At 37.8% G+C, this 24,844-nt stretch overlaps 1 protein-coding gene across 5 annotated transcripts in view; it reads left to right on the top strand.

The window, feature by feature from the left end:
* The window catches only part of SMCHD1 (structural maintenance of chromosomes flexible hinge domain containing 1), a 151,793-nt gene that overhangs the window by 110,066 nt on the left and 16,883 nt on the right, over positions 1-24,844 (top strand). For all 5 annotated transcript variants that reach the window (XR_007136643.1, XR_007136645.1, XR_007136644.1 and 2 more), the window contains 8 exons: positions 5,012-5,138; positions 5,304-5,423; positions 6,453-6,538; positions 7,134-7,256; positions 13,470-13,660; positions 14,025-14,134; positions 15,429-15,499; positions 23,102-23,273. Coding sequence is in view for 1 of the 5 variants with exons in the window: in XM_047793835.1 (XP_047649791.1) it covers positions 5,012-5,138; positions 5,304-5,423; positions 6,453-6,538; positions 7,134-7,256; positions 13,470-13,660; positions 14,025-14,134; positions 15,429-15,499; positions 23,102-23,273 (1,000 nt within the window). In the remaining 4 variants the exon portion in view is untranslated. The remainder of the gene's footprint in view (positions 1-5,011; positions 5,139-5,303; positions 5,424-6,452; positions 6,539-7,133; positions 7,257-13,469; positions 13,661-14,024; positions 14,135-15,428; positions 15,500-23,101; positions 23,274-24,844) is intronic.

Below are 24,844 nucleotides of genomic sequence, written 5' to 3'. Positions count from 1 at the left end.
ATATTTGACCTTTGTGGAATTTTTCACCAGTTCTTTCTTTTGGGATGTTCATCATTTTCTTCTTAATTTTATATTAAAGATATTAATGTTCTTTGTAAGTAACTTTTCCGAAGTCTTTTAGACTGCAGCTTTGCTTATATTTAGTTTTTGATTGGTCTAGATTTTATTTTTTTTTATTCCTTTATTGTATAATTTTTTCTCCATTGAGTATTGGCTGCGGGTTTGTCATAATGGCTTTTATTTTGTCGAGATATGTTGCCTTTTTACCCACTTTAGTGAGAGTTTTTATCATGAATAGATGTATTTTGTCAAATGTTTTTTCTGCATCTACTGAGATGATCATGTGGTTTTTGACTTTTCTTTGGTTAATGGAGTGTATTACATTGATTGATTTTGCATGTTGAACCATCCTTGTGAATTTGGGATAAACCCATATGGTTGTGGTATATGATCTTTTTTATGTGTTGCTGGATTTGGTTGACTAAAATTTTGTTGAGAATTTTTGCGTCTATTTTCATCAGCGATATTGGCCTGTGATTTTCTTTTTTGATAGTATCTCTGGTTTTGGTATTAGGGTGATAGTAGCTTCATGGAATGCCTTTGGGAGTCTTCTTTCTTCAGTCTTTTGAAAGAATTTCAGAAGTATTGATGTAAGTTGTTTGTATGTCTGGTAGAATTCACCTGTGAAGCCATCTAGTACTGGACTTTTGTTTGTAGGGGTGTTTTTATTACATATGCAATTTCATTTCTAGTAATTTGTTCAAATTTTCTTTCTTTCCTTCCTTCTTTCTTTCTTTCCTTCCTTCCTTCCTTCTTTCTTTCTTTCTTTCCTTCCTTCCTTCCTTCCTTCTTGCTTGCTTGCTTGCTTGTTGCTTTCTTGCTTGCTTGCTTGCTTTCTTTCTTGCTTTCTTGCTTTTTCAGGCCCCACCTGGGGTATATGGAAGTTCCCAGGCTATGGGTCGAATCGAAGTTACAGCTGCTGGCCGCAGCACTTCAGGATCTGAGCCACGCCTATGACCTACAGCACAGCTCACAGCAATGCCATATTCTTAACCCGCTGACCAAGGCCAGGGATCAAACCCCCATCCTTATGGATGCTAGTTGGGTTCATAACCCACTGAACCACATCAGGAATACATCTTAATTTTTTAAAAAGTTTATTTATTTTGTTCATATTATCTTTTTTTTCTTGATTCAGTTTTGGTGGGCTATACATACATACATACATATATGTGTATTTCTAGAAAGTTGTCCATTTCTTCTAGGTTTTCTTTTTTTTGGCGTATATAATTGTTCATAGTATTCTCTTAATGGTTTTTTTATATTCTGCAGTATCCGTTGAAATGTCCCCTTTTTATTTGTTTATTTGGGTTCTCCCTTTTTTTTTCTTTTTTGGCCACCTTATAGTATATGGAACTTCCAGGCCAGGGATTAGATCGGAGCTACAATTGCATCCCAAGCCACAACCATAGTGATGCCAGATTCTTAACCCACTGTGCTGGGCCAGAAATTGAACCTGCATCCCAGCGCTCCCAATATGCCACGATCCCATTGTGCCACAGCAAGAATTCCCTTTTAGTTTTATTATAGTGGAAGGTAAAGTGAAATTGTTTTGTACCGTAATAAAAAATTAGGTAATGTAAGCCACATGTTAAACAAAAAGGGGAGGGGCAAGACACGTTGACCATGCAGAGTGGTTTCTTATTTGCCTATGTCCTATTTCCTTGATCCCCCATAGGAATTTGAAATTACTAACCTTTCTGTACTCATTTCTGAGGTTAAGACGGTGACTTAAAGCTGTTCTCAGGAGTTCCCTTGTGGTACAGCAGAAACAAATCCGACTAGGATTCGCAAGTGCGGCCCTAAAAAGCAAAAAAAAATAAAGCTGTTCCTCCACAGCCGCATATAGATTCTGAGCTTCATGTCATGCATATGAATTTCCACTAGAGGTTCCTCATATCACACTGGATAAGCAGAAATCTCTCAGGTCCTACTTGGTTGCTGACCTGTATATTAATTCAGTAGGTCTGAGATAGAACTGTGGAATCTGATTTGTAACAAACAGGTAATTCTTATCATTAGGGGCATTTAGGAAACATTGGCCTAGAACATATTTGGTATTTGTAAATGTTCCATGTTGAGAAGAACTTGTACAACTTTCTTTAAAGTTACAATCTAGGGAGTTCCCATCGTGGCACAGTGGTTAACGAATCCGACTAGGAACCATGAAGTTGCGGATTTATCCCTGGCCTTGCTCAGTGGGTTGAGGATCCGGCGTTGCCATGAGCTGTGGTGTAGGTTGCAGACACAGTTCAGATCCCGCGTTGCTGTGGCTCTGGCGTAGGCCGGCGGCTACAGCTCTGATTCGACTCCTAGCCTGGGAACCTCCGTATGCTGCAGGAGCAGCCCTAGAAAAGGCAAAAAGACAAAAATAAATAAATAAAGTTATAATCTAAATTTGTAATTGTTCAAGTTCATTAATTGTATTACTCAAATTCTTTATAATATTTGCCGACTTGACCTGGAAATTTCTAAAAGCGGTATCTAAGTTTTATTCTATCATATATTTGTCCATATCTCATATTCCAAATTCCCATTTGTATATGGATCGAGTTTGGAACTAACTCTTCAGTTCTGTAATTCTGTGTATCCTTTTTTCTTGATAAAATGTATATCATTGATCATGAACTATAAAACTTTGAGAAAGGCCTCCTTAAACAAGGCATAAGGTAAAAGATTTTAGGGAGTTTCCTTTGTGGCTCAGCAGCATGGATCCTGTGTTGCTTTGTCTGCTGTAGGCCGGCAGCTGCAGCTCCAATTTGACCCCTAGCCTGGGAACTTCCAGGTGCCACAGGTGCAACCCTAAAAAGCCAACAATAAGAAAAGAAAAAGATTTTATATTTAACTATATCAATATGTATGAGGATTAATAATAATATATTAATATGACAATATGTTAATGTAATATATTGAACATATTTTTAAAACTTAAAGAACAGTCTAGGAGAGAAATAAATGGCCAAAGAATATGAGCAGTTAATGGAAGAGAAGGTATAAATGATGGATAAACAAGAAGCATGACCTTGGTATTAATCAGGGAAATGCTAGTTAAAACAATAATGACTGGTAGTTTTTAATACATATTCTTAGAGAAAAAAAATACTTGATTGATAATAAGTCTTGGCAAGCATCAGGGGAACTGAATATTACCCACTAATGGTGAGAGGATAAATTCCTGTAGCCTTTTTGAAGGGAAATTTGATACTACCTATTAAAATAAAATTTTAACAAGTCATTATGTTTCTGTACCTATTCTAGAAAACACAGCAACAAGTATTGAAAAAAAAATTTTTTTTTCTTCTTAGGGCTGCTCTCATGGCATATGGAGGCTCCCAGGCTAGGGCTCAAATTGGAGCTGTAGCTGCTGGCCTCCACCACAGCCACAACAATGCAGGATCTGAGCCATGTCTGCAATCTACACCACAGCTCATGGCAACACCGGATCCTTATCCCACTGAGCAAGGCCAGGGATTGAACCTCCATCCTCATGGATGCTAATCAGATTCATTAACCACTGAGCCACGACCGAAACTCCTAATAGATAAAATTTTTAAAGTAAATGGCATCGTGCAGTGAAAGACTTATAGTGTATTATATCTGTAGTATGCATAAATATAACAAATTGGTATATTAACATTCTCTTAGATTGACTGACAGATTAGATGGAGTGCTAAAAGGCAAATTGCTGAAGTATAAAGTATATAAGGTTTTTTTGGCCATACCAAGAGGCATGTGGAAATTCCTGAGCCAGGGATTGAACCCATGCTGCTGTTACAATGTGTGCCATATTGTGGCAATGCCAGATCCTTATCCTGCTGCACCACAGGGGAACTTCCAATGTATGTTATTTCTAAAGTGCAAACAGTTTTGGTTTTATATGTATTTATATTCATATAAGTATATTGAAAACAGCTTCCAGAAGCTGATTGGGGATTGGTTTAATGATGGACTTACTAATTTTTTAATTTTTTTAATGGCCCGCCCATGGCATATAGGAAGTTCCCCAGTCCCAGGATTGAATCTGAGCCTCAATGTGACCTATTGCGGCAATGCCAGATCTTTTAACTCACTGCACTGGGCCAGGGATCAAACCTGTACCTCTGCAGCAAGCAAAGCCACTACAGTCAAATTTTTAACCCACTGCACTACAGCAGGAACTCTGATGGACTAATAACTTTTACTGTGGACTTTTTTACAGTGTTCTGTCAACTTTGAGTTTTTAAAATTTTACTTTTCTGAATTTTATTACTGTAGTCTAAAAAAGCATCCAATATCTATTGTTTGCTATAAGACTAAAAAATTATTTAGGATAAAAATATTTATATTGTATTACTTACTAGTTATATGCTGTATTCTTACAGTATGTCAGAAGTTTTTGTGTGTGTGTGCATTAATGAAGAAAAATACATTTTTTTAAAAAACAAATCTGTAGAGCTTTTCAGGATCTCTTGGTTGGTCCCTTGGGACTTGTGGCTCTACTTCTATGGTAACAGCTGTAACTTAAACTCAGCATTGGGCTTTGTGCATTTCTTTGTGATTGTTTTGATAACTTTCACACCACCAGCTGTTTCACACTGCTTCAGCATAAAGGTTGGAATCAAGAAGATATTTCTAGTCGAGATGTAAATGGCTAATGATATTTCTGGTCTGAAAAAAAAATACTTTTTTGTAATTTTCCATTGTATGCAATTTTTGTATAAGCTGTTTATTGATAAGATAATTTGCCTTTCAATCCCAATACCAAAAGGTAAAAAAGTTTTATGTTTTGGGTGGTGCTGCTGATGTTTTATTGAATGCTTAATGAGTCTTACAGGTCAGTCAGTCTTGTCTTTTGCCTATAAAATTTACTGGTTACTTGAAAACAGAGCACAGTGAGATATATATAGCATTTATATGTTAACAAATACCTTTTTTAATCTTGTTTTTCCTTACTGCTTTTTTCTTTATACAGAATCTAGTGCTGGCAGAAAATAGTCCTGGAAGGGATAGCACTGAGTATTTTATTGTATTTGAGCCTCGGCTACCAGCTTTATCAAGAACATTAGAATCATATATACTACCATTTATGTTTTACAATGGTAAGTTTCTAGAAAAATAGAGGATTAAACTCTTACATTTTGTAGCATTTTATATAACTTTGTTTTGCTTTCCATTGCATGATATTTATTATTTTTCTAATAATATTATGACATTTTTGAAAAATCACCATTTAAAAATCATTTGAATTATATATTTTTTCTTAGATGTTAAGAAGCAGCAACAAATGGCAGCACTTACAAAAGAGAAGGACCAATTATCTAAGTCTATTATAATGTATAGAAGTATGTTTGATACCAGGAATCAGCTTCTTGATGAGATCAAGTGTAAGTTATTTTGTGTTCAAAGGTTATAAAAAAATTATGCTTTGGGGAATGTGAGGTAGAAGGTTAGACCATGAGACGCATTTTCTACTTTCCTAGACTTAGAAGTAAATTGCAGAACAGGGCAAAAAGGTGGTGATGGTTTATATTATTCATCATTCCATCTTAAGATGAAGAATTCCCGTGTTTTTAAGTAAATCTATATCCTACTTACCTATAAAAATTTGAAATTTATTAGAAATCTGAATCTGTGAAAATGTAAGGGTTTTGACATAATGTTTATAACCAGCTCTGGCATCTGGCAAAAGATATTGGATGACAGTATCACTGAGGGAGTGATGTGTAATTTAATTTTTAGTTGGAGCTATGAGACTCTGTGTAGTTTATTTTTGAAATATCTGCAGCATGTCATTGTGAAGGTATACAGGGCAGCACACACTGATAAATATGTAACTTATTTTTGAACAATGCACAGAACATTTGCTGTAGTTTTTAATAATGTTCATGTATTATTAAGGCATTTGCTGGGTTGTGCTCTATCGCTTTCCATTTGTAAGATTTTTCACTGTGGATTTTGGCTTCATGTTAATTACATTGTTAAAATTTTGATTCATTAGAGGATAATAGGAGCCAAGTAGAGTAATGAGATAATACATAATTTGTAGTACTAAAAAATTGTTTTTATAGAGTCTTGTTTCTTGAAATAACTTTATGCAACTATGTATAAATTAATATATAGTCATGTGGATTAGGATTAAATAATTTATTCAAGATTACTTTCAATTTGCAATATAATCTCATAATACCTCCCTTTACTGCATTGATTTGGTTTTCATTTTGATGTATTAGATCTGAACCTTAATTTTAGATTTTTATTTTTAGATTTTTATTTTAATTTAAAATTTGTATGAAGTCATCATTTTTCACTATAACATCAATCATTAAAAGGGAAAGAAAAGGGATTGAAAATATTTTTCAAAAACTTTGTTTTGATGACTATCACAAATTGACAGTTTTTGTTTTTAATTTTAGGTCAAGTTGAAAGAGCAAAATTAAAAGAGGCCCAGTTGCGAAATGAACTAAAAACACATAATATTGACATTCCTGCAACTCAACAGGTACAGTTTCCAAGTATATGTGATAGATTTTTAAAAAATTATTAAATTCTAGCCTATAATTTTTTATTTTCTTCCATTCATATTTTATGAGGAATTTTATGGACACTATAGTTTTTGGGTACTAAGCCATAGTCAATTATAGTCTAGTCACTAGACATTAAAATCAGGTGACAAAATGATGGAGTGCTCTTTTCAAAGAAATTGCAGTTTGTGTTTCTAATCTAATCACACCAATAAATTAAATTAATAATACACCAGCTTAAGAACTTGCATTGAAGAGGCCCAAGTAATAACCATTATATGTGGTGGCAAAGAAAATGAGAGAAAGTAACAAAAGATAATAGATTTTTAAAAACTTAAATTCTCTTATGTGTATACCCAAGGAAAAGTCCTGTGATGGGTCATATATTTCTAACTAAGATTAAAATCAGTGAAGTTTATGCTTTGTATTACTATGACCATATTCTTTTAAGAAAATAATGCCTGCTTAAAATAACTTTATATTCTTGAGTTTTCCAAATAGTTGGTTTTTCTCTGCCTGCTACAAGAGTAATTGTAATGGGCCTTGCTGTTAATTTTTCTTAATAAATTACAGATGCCACACATTGAAGCACTTTTGAAAAGCAAGATAGCAGAACAGGAAGAACTAAAGAAAAAACCTAGAAGATCATGTACTCTTCCAAACTATACTAAAGGCAATGGAGATGTTTTGGGAAAGGTTTGTGTTTAAGCCTTTTAAGAAGCAGCACATTTTATTATCATATTTTGTTAAAAGTGTTTTTAATTTTTTCTTTTTTTTTTATAATTTTTTTTTTTGGTCTTTTTTTGCTATTTCTTGGGCCGCTCCCGCGGCATATGGAGGTTCCCAGGCTAGTTGGTCGAATCGGAGCTGTAGCCACCGGCCTACGCCAGAGCCACAGCAACACGGGATCCGAGCCGAGTCTGCAACCTACACCACAGCTCACAGCAACGCCGGATCGTTAACCCACTGAGCAAGGGCAGGGACCAAACCCGCAACCTCATGGTTCCTAGTCGGATTTGTTAACCACTGTGTCACGACGGGAACTCCTCAAAGTGTTTTTAAATGACATTATAATAAAAGCATGTCAGCACTTCCCACTGTGGCACAATGGGTTAAGAACCTGACTACATCAGGAGTTCCTGTCGTCGCGCAGTGGTTAACAAATCTGACTAGGAACCATGAGGTTGCGGGTTTGATCCCTGTCCTTGCTCAGTGGGTTAAGGATCCAGCGTTGCCCTGAGCTGTGGTATAGGTTGCAGACTTGGCTCGGATCCTGCGTTGCTGTGGCTCTGACGTAGGCCTGGCAGCTACAGCTCTGATTGGACCCCTAGCCTGGAAACCTCCATATGCCACGGGAAGTGGCCCAAAGAAATAGCAAAAATACAAAAAAAGAAAAAAGAAAAAAAACAACAAACAAAAAAATTTTAGGAGTTCCTGTCGTGGCGCAGTGGTTAACGAATCCAACTAGGAACCATGAGGCTGTGGGTTCGATCCCTGGCCTTGCTCAGTGGGTTAAGGATCCAGCGTTGCCGTGAGCTGTGGTGTAGGTTGCAGACTTGGCTCGGATCCCGCGTTGCTGTGGCTCTGGTGTAGGCCTGGCAGCTACAGCTCTGATTGGACCTGGGAACCTCCATATGCCATGGAAAGTGGCCCTAGAAAAGGCAAAAAGACAGAAAAAAAATTTATACATATTTGCAGCCAAGGGGAAAAGAAGAGTGTCATTCTTTCTCTGTTTTTTCCCTCTTTGGGTTTACTTTTTGTCAAATAAATGATATTTTCATTTTTTATTATACCATTATTCAACCCTGAACATTCTATTTTATATCTTTTCCTGGATCAGAATATCTGTTTGCAGTATTAGTAAGTTCTTTAGCTAGGTTTTGGTTCTTTGTATATCTTTTATCATCTCCTGCCTTTTCTCCCAATACCTTCAGTTTTTAGTGGTATTAGAGTTGGTGATACACTTGTTTAACTTGTTAAATTTCCATTTAATATGCACCTCAGCTTTCTGCTTTTATCTCTGTTTTGAAACTGAGGTACAGAGAGATTACAAAACTTGCTCAAGATTATATAGCCAGCAACAAATGGCAGAGTCAGGACTCAAATCCAGACATCTGAATCTAGAATCTGTGTGGTTAATTATTGTTCCTGTTACTGATTACATCATTCTGCTTTCACAACCACTGTATGAAATGTTTATATTCTTAGTTTTTATGTGAGGAAGTTGAAGTTCAGAGAACTTAAATAACTTGTTATTGTGTAGTTATTAAGAGGCAAAACTGAGATGTAAACCAAGGTCTCTCTGACTCAAGTCGATGGTGATTTCTTTATAAACAGTTCTTTGATGTCACAGGCAAACTACACACTGAATGTAGGGGGTAATGGTTTTTCTAAAAATGTATATCAGTGTTTACTGGTAAAACCATGTTACATTATTATCCAAATCCCAAATGTGAATATTGAAAAAAAATTAGAATGTAAATTAACAAATTGGAAAACTAGACACTAATATGTAATTTATTTAGTTGTTCCTCAGAACCAACTTATAGAAAGAGGCACTCTTTTTTTTTGCTTTTTAGGGCCGCACTTACAGAATATGGAAGTTCCCAGGCTAGGGGTCTAATCAGAGCTACAGCTGCCAGCCTATACCACAGCCCCAGCAATCCTAGATCCAAGCCACATTTGCAACCTACACTACAGCTTGTGGCAATTCGGATCCCTGACCTATTGAGTGAGGCCACAGATTGAACCCGCATCTTCATGGATGCTAGTCAGGTTCATTATCGATGAGCTACAACGGGAACTCAGAAAGAGGCACTCTATAGATGAAAGTGGTCCTATGATTAAGCATATGGATCTCTGTAGTAGTTAGCCTGGTTTGGGGTGCTAGCATTCAACATTTCAGTGGTTCATTTGATACACAATTCTTGCTTAGTATTTAAAATTTTTATATAAAATAAAATTTAGGAAAAGAAGCATATTTTAAAGTTTTCGATCTGGGCGAAACCTTTGAACTTCATTTTATGTAGTTTCTGCTATCTTCTCTCAGAAGTAAAAGCCCTCTTATAACCAGCAAGGTAAGTTTTCCATATTTTTAATATTTTAATAATTTCAGATATCTTGAAATCCCATCTCCATTTCTTTTTTTTTTTAATTTAAGTGGCAGTTATCCCCCATCCCTAACAAGAAAGAATTAGTAACATCCAGAAAAATGACTAGGGTAACATTAAAAAGATCCTGTCTTTAGGAAAAAAAAGAAAAAAAAAAGCTAGAGTAGACTCAAAACTGAAAAATCAGCTAAAGCTTGAAGGAACAGTACACTGTATATAGTATACAAGTTTTTTTGTTTTTTTGTTTTTTAATGAGTTCATGCTTAGAAAGGATTCAGTTTTTGGAAAAAGCAAAGAATAATTATGTATATACTTTGAATCGCCTGAGAGTTTAAGGGAAAAGCATAATGTTAAGGAGTTTAGTAAGAACTGGTCACTTAGAAATAATCGTCTCAATTCTAAGATAAAGATGTTTGTGAGCAACCTCCAGTTGGACACCTGTCCTAACGCTTATGGTCACAAATAGAAAGAGGTCGCTTAATTTGATTTGCCTCTACTAATCCTTTTTGGCTATGGCATTTTTATATCTTCATACATGTGTACTAGTTTCTTTGGTGTGTCTTTTTTCTAACCTCTCTTCTTCCAACATTTAGGGAGTTGGAATACAATAGTCCCCCCCTTATCTATCCATGGGGCATGTGTTCCAAGACCCACCAGTGGATGCCTTAAATTAGGCATGGTAAGAAATTAACAACAGGTGTTCCCATTGTGGCTCAGCAGGTTAAGAATTCTACTAGTAACCATGAGGATGTGGGTTTGATCCCTGGCCTTGCTTATTGGGTTAAGGGTCCGGTGCTGCCACAAGCTGCAGCACAGGTCACAGATGCAGTTCGGATCCAGTGTTGCTGTTGTGTAGGCAGCTCCAGTTCGACTCCTAGCTTGGGAACTTCCATACGTACTGCCCTAAAAAGAAAAAAGAAGTTAACAGCAGTAACCAGTAATAAAATAGAATAATTATAACAGTATACTATAATAAAAGTTATGTGAATGTGGTCTTTCTTCCCTCCCTCTCCCCAATATCTAACTGTACTGTATTCACCCATCTTCTTGTGATATAACACAAAGTGAGGTGAATGATGTAGGCTACTGTTTTTAGCATACACCAAGAGGAGGATCATCTGCTTCGGGTGATTCTGGATCATGGATCCCAGCCAGGACAGAGTGGGATTTCATCATGTACTCAGTTGGCATGCAAGTGAAGACTTATGAATTGTTTATTTCTGAAATTTCTTTTTCTTTTTTTGCTTTTTGGGGCCACACCCATGACATGGGGGTCTAATCGGAGCTATAGCTGCCAGCTCATGCCACAGCCACAGCAACGCCAAATTCAAGCCTCATCTGCCACCTACACCACAGCTCATAGCAACGCCAGATCCTTAACCCATGAGCGAGGCCAGGGATTGAACCACCTCATGGTTCCTAGTCAGATTCGTTTCTGCTGCACCGTGACGGAAACTCCTCTGAAATTTTTGTTTACTGTTTTCAAACTACAGTTAACCATTTGTTTGTTTGTTTGTTTGTTTGTTTGTTGTCTTTTTGCTATTTCTTTGGGCCGCTTCCGCGGCATATGGAGGTTCCCAGGCTAGGGGTCGAATCGGAGCTGTAGCCGCTGGCCTACGCCAGAGCCACAGCAACGCGGAATCCGAGCGCGTCTGCAACCTACACCACAGCTCACGGCAACGCTGGATCCTTAACCCACTGAGCAAGGGCAGGGACCGAACCCGCAACCTCATGGTTCCTAGACAGATTCGTTAACCACTGCGCCACAACGGGAACTCCCAGTTAACCATTTGTAACTGAAACTGAGGAAAGAGAAACAGATAAGGATGAGAGGGACTACTTTGTAAGAGTGGACGTTGTAACCTTTTCAACAGTGACACAGCAAGAGTTCCTTGGTGGCCCAGCAGTTAAGGATTCTGCATTGCCATTGCTATGGCTCGGGTCACTGCTGTGGCATGGGTTTGATCTCTAGCCTGGGAACTTGTATTGCTCAGGCACTGCCAAATAGTAACACAACATTCTCATAGCTAGGGCAGGTTTTTGCTACCAGAAGAGGTAAGAATAAAGGGTAGATACAATCATACCAGTGTAGTAAATGAGGTTTTGAAATCAGCCACATTTCAGCCTTGTTGGACTTTGAGCAAGCTTGTGACTGAAATACAGTATCCACAGGTTCCACATCCTCAGATTCAACCACCTATGGATGGAAAATATTGGGGGGGGGGATTTCTAGAAAGTTCCAAACACTAGGGAGTTCCCGTTGGGACTCATTGGTACCCTAGCCTCGGAACCTCTATATGCTGCGGATGTGGCCCTTAAAAGACAAAAAAAAAAAAAAAAAAAAAAAGCCAAAAAAGAAAGAAAGATCCAAACACTAAAACTTGGATTTGTCGTATTCTGGCAACTATTGACAATAGCATTTACATTGTATTAGGTATTGTAAGTAATCTAGAGGTGATTTAAAGTATGCAAGAGGATATGCATAGGTTATGTGCAAATGCTGTCTCATTTTATATAAAGGATTTAAGCATCAGTAAGGTTTGGTATCTGAGAGAGTCCTGGCACCAATCCCCTATGGTACCTGATGGACAGCTACACAGTTGACCTTTAACATGGTTTTGAACTGTGAGGGGCCACTTATACACAGATTTTTTTCAGTAAATTCTGATTGCAGTACTGCCATCCACGATTGGTTGAATCCTTGAATGCAAAATCGTGAGTGTGGAGGGCTGACCTTGAAGTTAGATGCAGATTTTCATCTACATCTTAGGTCAGCACCCCTAAGCCCCACAATGTTTAAGGGTTAACCGCATTTTTTTTTTTGTCTTTTTTGCTATTTCTTTGGGCCGCTTCCGTGGCATATGGAGGTTCCCAGGCTAGGAGCCTAATCAGAGCTGTAGCCACTGGCCTATGCCAGAGCCACAGCAACTCAGGATCCAAGCCGAGTCTGCAACCTACACCACAGCTCACGGTAACGCCGGATCGTTAACTCACTAAGCAAGGGCAGGGACCGAACCCACAACCTCATGGTTCCTAGTCGGATTTGTTAACCACTGCGCCACGACGGGAACTCCAGGGTTAACTGCATTTAAATAGGAAAGTTGACCATTAATCCTAAGTTCCAAAGTGTTCATGTAAATAGGAAATGATTCTTATTTGCGGCATTTAGATTTATTTTCTGGAAGGAAAAATACTATATTGTCAGAGTAAAAGATTTACTTAGAAAGGGGATGGCATATTAGGTTTAAGTGTATTTTATGATTACTTTCCCCAATAGCAGAGATATTAAATGTGGGAAAAAGTATATCAGTTAGCTGATAATATTCCAAATATTTTTATTTGGTCATTTGGAAAATTTACTGTTGTTTAATCTGTGGAACAGTTTTTCAGAATTTAATAGAAGAAGAGACGGTTTAATATATTTAAGCCAATAAGTTTTTATAGCTCGAGAATATTTTTTAATTCATGTGAGTGTTTAAAAAAAGTGTTTTTCAATCCCTGGCCTCACTCAGTGGGTTAGGATCCGGTGTTGCCGTGAGCTGTGGTGTAGGTCGCAGACGAGGCTCAGATCTGGCGTTGCTATGGCTGTGGTGTAGGCCGGCGGCTACAGCTCCGATTCGACCTCTAGCCTGGGAACCTCCATATGCCATGGGTGCAGCCCTAAATGGACAAAAGACCAAAAATTAAAATTAAAATTAAAAAAGTGTTTTTGCTATTTTGACTTGGGCTTTTAAAATATTTAACAAGGAGATTCTATGTATTTAAAAGTTTTTTATTTGATTTTTTTAATGGATTATAGATTGCACACCTGGCACAAATTGAAGATGATAGAGCTGCAATGGTTATTTCTTGGCATCTGGCAAGTGACATGGACTGTGTGGTCACCCTGACCACTGATGCCGCACGTCGCATCTATGACGAAACCCAGGGTCGTCAGCAAGTGTTGCCTCTTGATTCTATTTATAAGAAGACTCTTCCAGATTGGAAAAGGTTAGGGAAAAAAAGTGGAAGTAATGATTTGTTCTGAAATATCTTTTTATCAAGTTGCTGAATTTAAAAATGAATTCTCAGAGTTCCCATTGTGGCTTATTGGGTTAAGAACCCAACATAGTGTCTGTAAGGATGCGGGTTTGATCCCTGGCCTCTCTCAGTGGGTTAAGGATCCAGTGTAGCCATGAGCTGTGGTGTAGGTCCCAAACATGGCTCAGATCCCACATTGCTGTGGCTGTGGTGTAGGCTGGCAGCTGCAGCTCTGATTCGACCCCTAGCCTAGGAACTTCCATATGCCGTGGACGAGGCCCTAAAAAGCAAAAAAAAAGTTACATTTTTTGTTTAAAAATTTCTTTTTATTCAGACCTCTACCTCACTACCGAAATGGAAAATTGTATTTTAAACCCATTGGAGATCCTGTCTTTGCCCGAGATTTGTTAACATTTCCAGATAGCGTAGAACATTGTGAAACAGGTAAAGAAAATTATGATGATTTTGTTTTATATAGATGTAACATTTATGATCCAGATATATAAATACTGATTATGAAGATTTATGTTCCTATTTATTTTATAAATGATAGCTTTATTAATATTTACTTTCCTTGGAGCTCCTGTTGCAGTTCAGGAGGTTAAGGACCTGATATAATCTCTGCGAGGATATATGGATTTGATACCTGGCCTCGCTCACTGGGTTAAGGATGAAGCATAAGTTGCAGATGCAGCTTGGATCTGGTGTTGCCATGGCTGTTGCCATAGGCCTCAGCTACAGCTCTGATTCAACCACTAGCCCAGGAATTTCCGTATGCTGCAAGTGCGGCCGTGGAAAGAAAGAAAAAAAAAATTTACTTATTTTTTCCTGTTAGAGAGGAAAGTATCGAATAAAATTCTGAGAGTTCCCATTGTGGTTCAGTGGTTAACAAACCCAACTAGTATTTATGAGGACGTGAGTTTGATCCCTGGCCTTGATCAGTGGGTTAAGGATCCAGTGTTGCCATGAACTGTGGTATAGGTGGCAGACGCGGCTTGGATCCCACATTGCTGTGGCTGTGGTGGAGGCCAGCAGCTACAGCTACGGTTAGACCCCTAGCATGGGAACCTCCATAAGATGCAGATGGTGCCCTAAAAAGACAAAAAAGAAAAATTCTAACGTTAGAACTATTTCTAAGAAAACCTAGTGTTAAATTTTTTGGAATAGGGAGTTCCTGTCATGGTGCAGTGGTTAACGAATCCGACTAGGAACCATGAGGTTGCAGGTTCGGTCCCTGCCCTTGCTCAGTGGATTAACTATCCAGCATTGCCGTGAGCTGTGGTGTAGGTTGCAGACTCGGCTTGGATCCCGCGTTGCTGTGGCTCTGGTGTACGCCAGTGGCTACAGCTCCAATTGGACCCCTAGCCTGGGAACCTCCATATGCCTCAGGAGCGACCCAAGAAATAGCAAAAAAAAAAAAAAAATTTTGGAATAATATTTTGAGTATATTAGATTAAATAAAATACATTGTTAAATTGTTTCAATTGCTTTCCCCTTTTAATAACATAACTAATAGAGAATTTAAAATTATTTACATGGCCGGCATTCTGTTTCTTTTTTTTCTTTTTTTTAAATTGAGGTAACTGGTTTATAACATTATATAAATTTCATGTGCACAATCATTGTATTTTGACTTCTGTGTACACTATAGAATGCTTAGCACCAGAAGTTCGTGTTAGTATTTTAATATGACCAAAAAAGATAATAATTTTTAAATTTTGCTTATTGAATTTTTTAGTGTTTGGTATGCTGTTAGGAGACACCATTATTTTGGATAATTTGGACGCTGCCAATCATTATAGAAAAGAGGTATGTATTCGAATTTTTTAATTTGTAGCTCCACTTTTAATGTGTATTTTAAAAATTCAGTATATTAGAACCCTATATATATATAGAAATAATTTTATGATATGTATGCAAATGATTCATCTCAAAGTCAAATTTATAAATTGATAAACAGCATAAATTTGGGCAAAATGTATGAATGAATTTCCCAAGATGCAAATTAAAATGAGATGTTTTGGGGCTATGAAATTGAGTAAGACTGAATGTTTATGATCGATGGTGTCATTGAAAGAGTACCTTCAGATAATATTGTTGGAAATGTAATTTGGTGTAGTCCTTGGTTATTAGTTATTAGGACTGCTGTAACAAAGTACCACAGACTGCATAGCTTAAACAATAAAAATGTGTTGCCCCAGAGCTCCACAGGCTTGAAGAACAAATTCAAGGTGTGAGCAGTGTCAGATCTTTTCAGGGGCTGTGAGAGGAAGCGTCTGTTCCAAGCCTTTCTATTTGGTTAGTAAATGGTCATTTTCTCTCTGAGCACCTCTAGACATGTCTGTGTCCAAATTTCCCCATCTTATAGGGACACTACTCACTGGAGTAGAGCCTACTCTTGATGACCTCATTTTAACTTGATTACTTCTGTAAAGACCCAATCTTAAAATAAGGTCACATTTTTGAGGAACTGGGGTTTAGGACTTCAACATAGGGATTTTGAGGGATATACCCATAACACCTTTGGAGAGCAGTTTGGAAGTATAAATGTTTGTTGTCTATTGCTGCGTAATAAATACTTCAAAAGTTAGTGGCTTTAAACAGTTAACAACATCTTAGTTCTCATTTCTCAGTGAGTTTCCCCAAGTAATGTTGGCTGGGGAAATGGCTCCAAAATGCTTCACACAGTTGGCAATAGGTTTTGTTTGCCATGTAGGGATTCAGCTGGAGTTGGCCAGAAGCTCAGCTGGTGCTCTTTGCTGGAGTTATTGTTCTCATCCCTTCCTCAGAGGCACTGAGACAATGCCATTAAGGTTTTTGGAAACCTTTTTTTTCCTAGCTGAGAGGATCTAGAAAGCGGTGCCTTAAGTCTTTCTGGGGTCTTCTTTGACTTGACTTCAACTCTGAGGCCACATTTTACTGGCTGTACCATGGATTTGATCTCAGCCCTGAAGCTTTCCATTTCTTTTGCAGGAACATTTTATTAGCTGACCAGGCTAAGGAGGAAAAAGAGGCCAGCTCAGCAGGTTCTGGGTTGGAAATATTTACTCGAAATTATTTTTGAAAATGAATTAGTTCCTACTTCACTTAATCTCCCACTCATACTTGGCTAGTTGGTACCGGCTAGTAACTAGGCACTAAGCTGGAGTTGTTGACTGGAAGACAGATCTCTCCATGCAAGCCTCTCCTTGTGGCTACTAGGGCTTTTGTCTTTTGTATTTTTAGGGCTGCATCCAAGACATATGGAGGTTCCCAGGTTAGGGGTCTAATCGGAGCTACAGCTGCCGGCCTATGCCACAGCCACAGCCATGCCAGATCCGAGCCTCGTCTGTGACCTACACCACAGCTCACGGCAGTGCTAGATCCTTAACCCACAGAGCAAGGCCAGGGATCGAACCCGCCTCCTCTTGGTTCCTAGTTGGGTTCGTTAACCACTGAGCCACGACAGGTACTCCTGCTAGGGCTTTTTAAAATGGCATCTGGGTTCTAAGAAGGGAAGTTATAGTAGTGAAGACAGAAGTCGAAGATCTCTGAAATCCCAGTGTCAGAAACTACATTCAGTTGGTCAGAATCTGGCCAGCCCAAATCCAAGCAGGGAAATGGGGAAGTTGAGTAGACTCTCTCCTTCGTCTTCATGGGAGGAGCCAAGAAGTTGCTGCCATCTTTATACCATCACAACGAATTGAATAATTTATCTTACAGACAAACTCCTACAAGTATATGAAGATATATATAAGAATATTCATTAGAATGTTTAAGAATTTTTGATGGGAAATTTTGGAAACTATGTAAATTTCTATCGTTTAGGATTTCGCAACTCTACTATAGTAATTTATGTAGTAGAGTGGTATGTAGCTGTTAAAAAGATGTATAGTGGATTGATAAGCCCTGACAAGGAAGATGTACAAAATGTGTGTAAGATGACACCCTTTTAAAAATAAGCATTTGTACTTTAAACAAGCTGAGAAAATATGTTATATGTACTGTTGTATATATTAAGAAGGATTGTCTCTTCTATATTACTCTTGAGTTTTACTTAATGAGGAAAGAAAGGCAATCTACCATGAAGAAGGGCCTTTCAGAGGACTGTTGTAAAGTTTGAATAGGAATTCCTTTTGGGGCTTGGTGGGTTAAGGATCTGACATAGTGTCTGTGAGGATGCGGGTTCAATCCCTGGCCTTGCTCAGTGGATTAAGGATCCAGTGTTGCTGCAATCTGCCATGTAGGTTACAGATGCAGCTTGGATCCCACGTTGCTGTAGCTGTGGCATAGGCCTCATCTGCAGCTCCAATTTGACCCCTAGCCTGGGAACTTTCATATGCCTCAAGTGCGGCCTTTAAAAAGAAAAAAAAAAAGATTGAATAAAATCGTAAAAAAAGAAATTGAATAAATTTCAATAAAGGAAAGGTCTCTTTGGATGTGAAATCCAAAGCTCTTGAATTCTTTGATACCAAAAAGTATTAAATTTAATAGTATGGTGTTGGAGGCTTGGAAATGCCAAATGATAAACATGTATGAAAACATAGGCTTGCAAATTTCAATAACTGAAAATGAGTAAGAATGCAGTTATTTAAGAGAAAACAGGCCAGTTTAAAATATGATCCAGTGTCTATAAACAGTATATTTTAAAATCATGAATACCTTAGAATCCACCTACTCTCACTTTTTAGATAAGAAACCTTAAGTTCAAAACAAATGATGGGTCTGAATCAAGTTGTACTACATGGCAGAAGAACTAGAACTAGTTAGAGCAGTTTTTCTTTGGGCCCAGTTAAGAAGATGTAGTGAATGTGTCTTGAATTTTAGAGAGCTAAATTAGTGAGATTATTGAAAACTAAACAAGTTGGGGAAAAGTGTTTGGCATCTTCATGAATAGTTCCTTTTGAGCCTAATAATGGCTGTAGTATGCAATACCAGCAAACAGTTGTGGGTGGAAGATTAACATGTTTATATGATCTAAATTATAGACTAGATACCAAGCCCATTAAATGTTATAACAACATGGGATCAGTTGGGAGAAGATGAGAAGCTTACTAGTGAGGATAGAATTAACAGGTTGGATAATAACTGAAAAATTCTAGTTTGGTTAGTTACGTGGACACTCACTGTGTTTGAGATGCAGTGGTACGCTCTTAAATCTTCGGCAGCTGGCTCTAGAGAGTGGCGTGGTGGGACCCTGATCTGTAGCTTTTGCCAGTCCTCTTAGTGTGAATACTAATATGGCTGACTTCCACCTGTCTACATGCTGTCATTGAATGAGGCATCCAGGAGGCCCGGTTCTCACGACCCAGTAAATGCTGGCTCCATCATATCACCAGGCACAGTGCTAGGCACTGAGGGTTATACACAGTGGACTAGACAGCTGGGATAGCCAGAGGAAATTCTACCAGAGATGAACTAAAAGACCATTTCAGAAGGCTATTTCTGGCTCTCTTTAAGATACATATCTTAGTACAGGAAACTGGCAAGAAAGTAAGAGTTCTCAGTGAATGTGGAAACCCAGAGAGATAAACATAACACTAAAGCTAGATTTTGCTTTGAGAACATTGTCACACTGAATAAACTTGAACATCAGTTTTCACTCCCTTGAAAGGCTCAGAGGGTGAGACACAAAATCCAGGACTTAAGTGGGGTATTTGATAGAAGACCTCTTTCCTGAGGTGTAAGAGTAAACCAGAAAATTAGATTGCCACCTCCGTCTCAATTCCAAGTGCCTCTAGAGACTGCAGAAAAATTGTCTTTCTTGAACTTTGGCACTAAGTGTAAAAGAAAAAAAAAATTAAACTATTTTCCAAGAAAATTCACCAACATGAACAAATTGGCTCTCATGTCTGTGTGCAACCTGCATTTGTAATACTTGAATGATCTGAGAAGCTTCAAGGTAGGAGTTCTTGCAATGGTGTGGTGGGTTAAGAATCTGACTGCAACAGCTCAGGTCGCTGCAGAGGTGCAGGTTTGATCCTTGGTCTAGCTCAGTGGGTTAAAGGATCTGGTGCTGCCTCAACTGTGACATAGGTCTCAGCTGTCTCAGATGCAGTCCCTGGCCTGGGAACTTCCACATGCCACAGGTGTGATCATTAAAAAAAAGAGAAAGAAAGAAACCTCAAGGTAAACATTTGATTTCATTAGGTCCTTAGGTATCTGAGCAGAGCAAACACAAATTCTGAAAGAATTCACTTTTAAAATTGAGTTAATCTTCATATGAAACATAAGAGCAAGTATTTTTAAAGTGCATTTAATATATTTTAAAAAATGAAAGTATTGAAAATAAGAGCAAGTAGACTTAACCAAATGAGCATGTGAAAATAAAAAATATAATAAAGTATTAAATCCTAGGCAGGCTTAACAGCTTAATAGAAAATTCAGTTAATCTGAAGATAGGTCAGAAAAATTATTCAGACTGCACCCCAGAGAGAAGGTAGGTGAGAGAGAGGTTGAGAGTCAGGGAGGATAGAATAAGAAAATCCAGGAGGAGTTCCCGTCGTGGTGCAGTGGTTAATGAATCCAACTAGGAACCATGAGGTTGCAGGTTTGATCCCTGGCCTTGCTGAGTGGGTTAAGGATCTGGCGTTGCCATGAGCTGTGGTGCAGGTTGCAGACTCGGCTCAGATCCTGTGTTGCTGTGGCTCTGGCGTAGGCCAGCAGCTACAGCTTCAATTAGACCCCTAGCCTGGGAACCTCCATATGCCGTGGGAGCAGCCCTAGAAAAGGCAAAAAAGACAAAAAAAAAAAAAGAAAAAGAAAAAGAAAGAAAGAATAAGAAAATCCAAAAAGAAGTCTGATCAGAGTACCAAGAGGAGGAAGAGAAAAAATCATAGGTAATATTTGAAGAACTAATGACTGAAAACTTTTAAGAACTGATAAAAGACATCAATCCATAGCTTCAAAAAAAGTTGAAGAGCAAATGTGACAAAAGCAGGTAGAGCATTTGTTTTTTCATAATTGGTATAGCATATATGGATTTTTTTGGCTTCCAAAGTTTTGAATGAAGTCATTTGTCACTCTACCAATTAAATGTTGTTTTAAAGCTCTTCTAAGAAAAAGCTTTTATGACTTTTCTTGGTGATGTCGTTAGGTTCCAGTAGTCTTTGTTATTGCTTTCTTTTCTTAAATTCTTTAGGCAATTTATACTACTTCAACTCCTTGTTGATTCTTTCCTTTGCTAATCCTTACAGCAGTTGTGAATTAAGTATTGCCCAGAGCTGTTGCACTGTTGTTCACTCACTGAAGCTGCAAAAGCTTCATGATCTTTTTTGTCCTAATGCAGTGTTTAGTGAGGATTGAAGATTGAAGGGTTTTTTTTTTTTTAATGGTAAAGTATGGTAACATACACATAACAAAATTTACCATCTGAGCCATTTTTAAGTGTACAGAAATGACAATTACATTCACATTGTTGTGCATCCAAACTCCAGAACTCTCTTTTTGCAAAATTGAACTCTCTACCCATTAAATAGCAGCTCCTCATTCTCTCTTCCTTCCATGCTGTTTGAGAATTGAAAAACTATCCAGTATTTGCAGAATTGTTGTCAAAGGGGAGCCAAACTGTCCTTCTTACCAAAGGCTTATCACTCATATTGTCGCTCTGACAAGAGAATAAACAAGAAATTTAAGTGTGTTTGTTATTTAAAATGGTAATGAGGAGTTCCCATTGTGGTGCAGTGGAAATGAATCTGACTAGGAACCATGAGGTTGTGGGTTAGATCCCTGGCATCGCTCAGTGGGTTAAGGATCTGGTGTTGCTGTGAACTGTGGCGTAGGTCACAAACAAGCCTCAGATCTTGTGTTGCTGTGGCTGTGGAGTAGGCCGGCAGCTGTAGCTCCCGATTTGATCCCTAGCCTGGGAACCTCCAGATGCTTCGGGTACAGCCCTAAAAAGCAAAAATAAATAAATAAATATTTAAAAAATAAAATAAAATGGTAATGAATGTGTAAAAACATTGCCTGAATCCTGATAAATGAACAATAGTAATGAATCCAGTCTGTATTTTTAATGTTAATTTCTAGAAAACGTGTAAATCCAAACCAAAACTAAGAAAGTTTTACTAAAGATTCATTTCACCAAAGAATTCACCACAGATTTTCTTCAAATAGGGTATTCTATTGCATTTACATTTTATTTTTGAAAAGTATCCAATTGATGGGGAAACCTCTGTAAAATGTCTTGGAATTATATTAAGAATAAATATTAGTCATGATTTTCTATTATGTGTCCCATTTTCATTTTTAAAAAACCAAAATTTTATATAATTTTTTATAACTCAAACTCCTTAATCCCCAGTGTTAGATTGGATTAAGTATTTTTACATGTTGCTAAGTTATAATATTCTAAAGTCATTTTTATATGTGCGCTTTCTGTTTCCTTGTGTGACACTGCCATAATTTATGTGATGTATTGAGTTGTCTAAATTTCATATTTTTCATTATTAAAACACTATGTCAGTGTACATTGTTCACATCTGTGATGATATTTTTCATGGTATTTTTGCAAGTGGAATTGCTGGGTCATGCAAAATGTTAGTGGTTTTTTGGGTTTTTTTTAACCTTTGCTTTGAGAAGGGCTGTCCTAGAGCAGATTAGTACAAGAAGATCCTTTCTCCAATATTGTTTGTGGCGGGGGGCGAGGGGGGGATTTTAACATTTGGGTGAGTGAAAATATTTCATTTGAATTCCATTGCAAGGTATTTCATTTCTACTTCTGGTTGCCAGTGAAGTTGAACATGTTATTTTTTTTAAATCTCCCCTAGACTTTTTTTTGAAGAACATTCTTGAAGATCATGAAATACTAAATGTTTTGTTCCCTGACTTCTCTATAGAATTTAGTTCTTAACTAATACTTTCTACTTCTCCTTCCATGACTTAGGTTTTACTACATAATTCTAGTTCCCCAAATTCTCAGTTTACTAGTTCTTTTCCTTCCTACAGCTGAAATCATAGTATTGTTCTCTGAATATTCATCCCTTTGCTTTTCAGTTTGTATTTTGTTCTGTAATATAATATTATTTTTACTACCTTTTGGACATCTGGAAGACTTCTGTCTAACCGAAGGAAACTGAGCTAGTGATACTGCCTAGATACTGCCTTGGATTTCAGAAGCGCATTGCTCTTTGGCTCGTCCTGTCTCTCTTCTTCTTATCAGTCAAGCCATCAGTCAAGTTGTCAATTTCACTTTTTATCCATTTGTATCGTCGCTATTCCAGTTTAGACTAACACTTGAGAGGTAGTCTAGTTCATCTCCCTGCCTCTGTTTTTCACCCCAGTCATCTTACACATCACTAGCTAATTAACTTGAAAGTGCTCTCAAGATCATGTCATTTCTTATCTCAGAACCCTTAAATGATTTCTCCCTTCTTCGAGAGATTGAAATAAATTTTATAGACTTATTAATCTATATGCATTTACTTACAATAGGTTGTTAAAATTACACACTGTCCTACACTGCTGACCAGAGATGGAGATCGCATTCGAAGTAATGGAAAGTTTGGGGGCCTTCAGAATAAAGCTCCTCCAATGGATAAACTTCGGGGAATGGTATTTGGAGCTCCAATCCCAAAACAGTGCCTGATCTTAGGGGAGCAAATAGGTAGGTTACATAAGTACTTAAATAATAATTTCTCATTTGATTTTAATCCTTTATTTGGAGCTTGTGTATTGAGATTCTGACATCAAAACTTAACCAGTAACAAATATGAATGAGATGTTTTTGTCCAGTACTTCCAGCTTTCTTACGTCAGGTAGTTTTGAAATACATATACAGGGAGTAGGTTTTCCCTCATATTTTCATTCTTACCTTGAAATAAAGAAAATAATGTTCTTGTTGAATAAACCAATATTTCATTAATTCATCATAATACTTCTTTTTATATCAAAGTTTGTAACTATCTAGATACAACTAAGAACTTTTTTAGAGTGCGTGATGTGTGACCTCCCTCATTTTCCCTTCTACAGGCCGTGTCCCCTTTTTTCTAGTTGGCTGATACAGTTATCTGCAGAGCTATGCTCTGAAGTGCATATACTTTACAGGAAGGTCCCCTGCAGATCATCATCCGAGAGCCTGCTTGCTTTTAATTTTATATAGTTCTAATATGCTTGGATACCTACTTTTCCAGCAAAGAGTAGTTTATTGCTACTAACTTGAAAAAATAATAGTAAATTATAGTAAAATACATACAACATAGCTTATCATCTTAATATGATATGTTTAGGGTGTACAGTTCAGTAGTGTTAAGTACAGCCAGTCTCCAGAAATCTTTTCCTTCTGCAAAACTGAAACTCTGTACCCAGTAAACAACAACTCCCCATTCTCTCCTCTTTCTGTGCCTCTCCAACTGCCCACATTTTTGGCTCTGTGAATTTGACTACTCTAAGCAGCTCATGTATGTGGGTGGAATCATACGTTTATACTCTGTAGATGGAATCATTCAATCCATACTTCTTTGTGTGTCTAGCTTTGTTCAACACTGTGTATGTAGTGGTAGTTCATTTTCATTGCAGGATAGTATTCCGTTGTGTGAGTATACTATAATTTATTGTCTTCATTATTCTACTGTGGAGGAATTTGAGTAGTATCTAGTTTGGGGTTATTACTTTAGCTCCTGGCTATGTTTAAAATAGTAATTGGGGGACTTCCCTAGTGACCTAGAGGGTTAAGGATCCAGTGTTGTCACTGCACTGGCATGGGTTTAATCCCTGCCTTCGGAACTTCCACAAGTCATGGGCATGGGCAAAAAGGAAAAGGAAAAAATTGGGTAAGATGGTGGGAAGATTGTTTTATATTCTTTTATAAGACAGTCGGTCAGGTGCAGCTGCAAGAGGGAGACACAGGGGAGATTCAGGAAAACAAAGTTCATTTATACCTATAGGTCCTAGGAACAGGAGGCACACCATGCCATACAATACCACGAGAAGAAACATCAGGATGGTCAGGAGGCAGAAGACAGGAGCAAGGAGAGTGCTTAAGCCACAGCCTTTGTTAGGGTCTCTGTAGGAAAAGCATGATGGGGTAAACAGTTTAAGATTGACTAGTTTGAATAATTTCAGTGGTCTTTGGGCTCTAGGCATGGCTTCTAGCTAGGTACCTGGTACCTGGCTCTGAGATGATTAAGGCAGGGGAATGTTGCTTCTTGGGGTGTGAGGGCCAGGTGGAGGTGGCTT

Source organism: Phacochoerus africanus, chromosome 8 (assembly GCF_016906955.1).
Source record: "Phacochoerus africanus isolate WHEZ1 chromosome 8, ROS_Pafr_v1, whole genome shotgun sequence".
NCBI lineage: Eukaryota > Metazoa > Chordata > Mammalia > Artiodactyla > Suidae > Phacochoerus > Phacochoerus africanus.
This window is presented reverse-complemented; position numbering and strand designations above follow the sequence as displayed.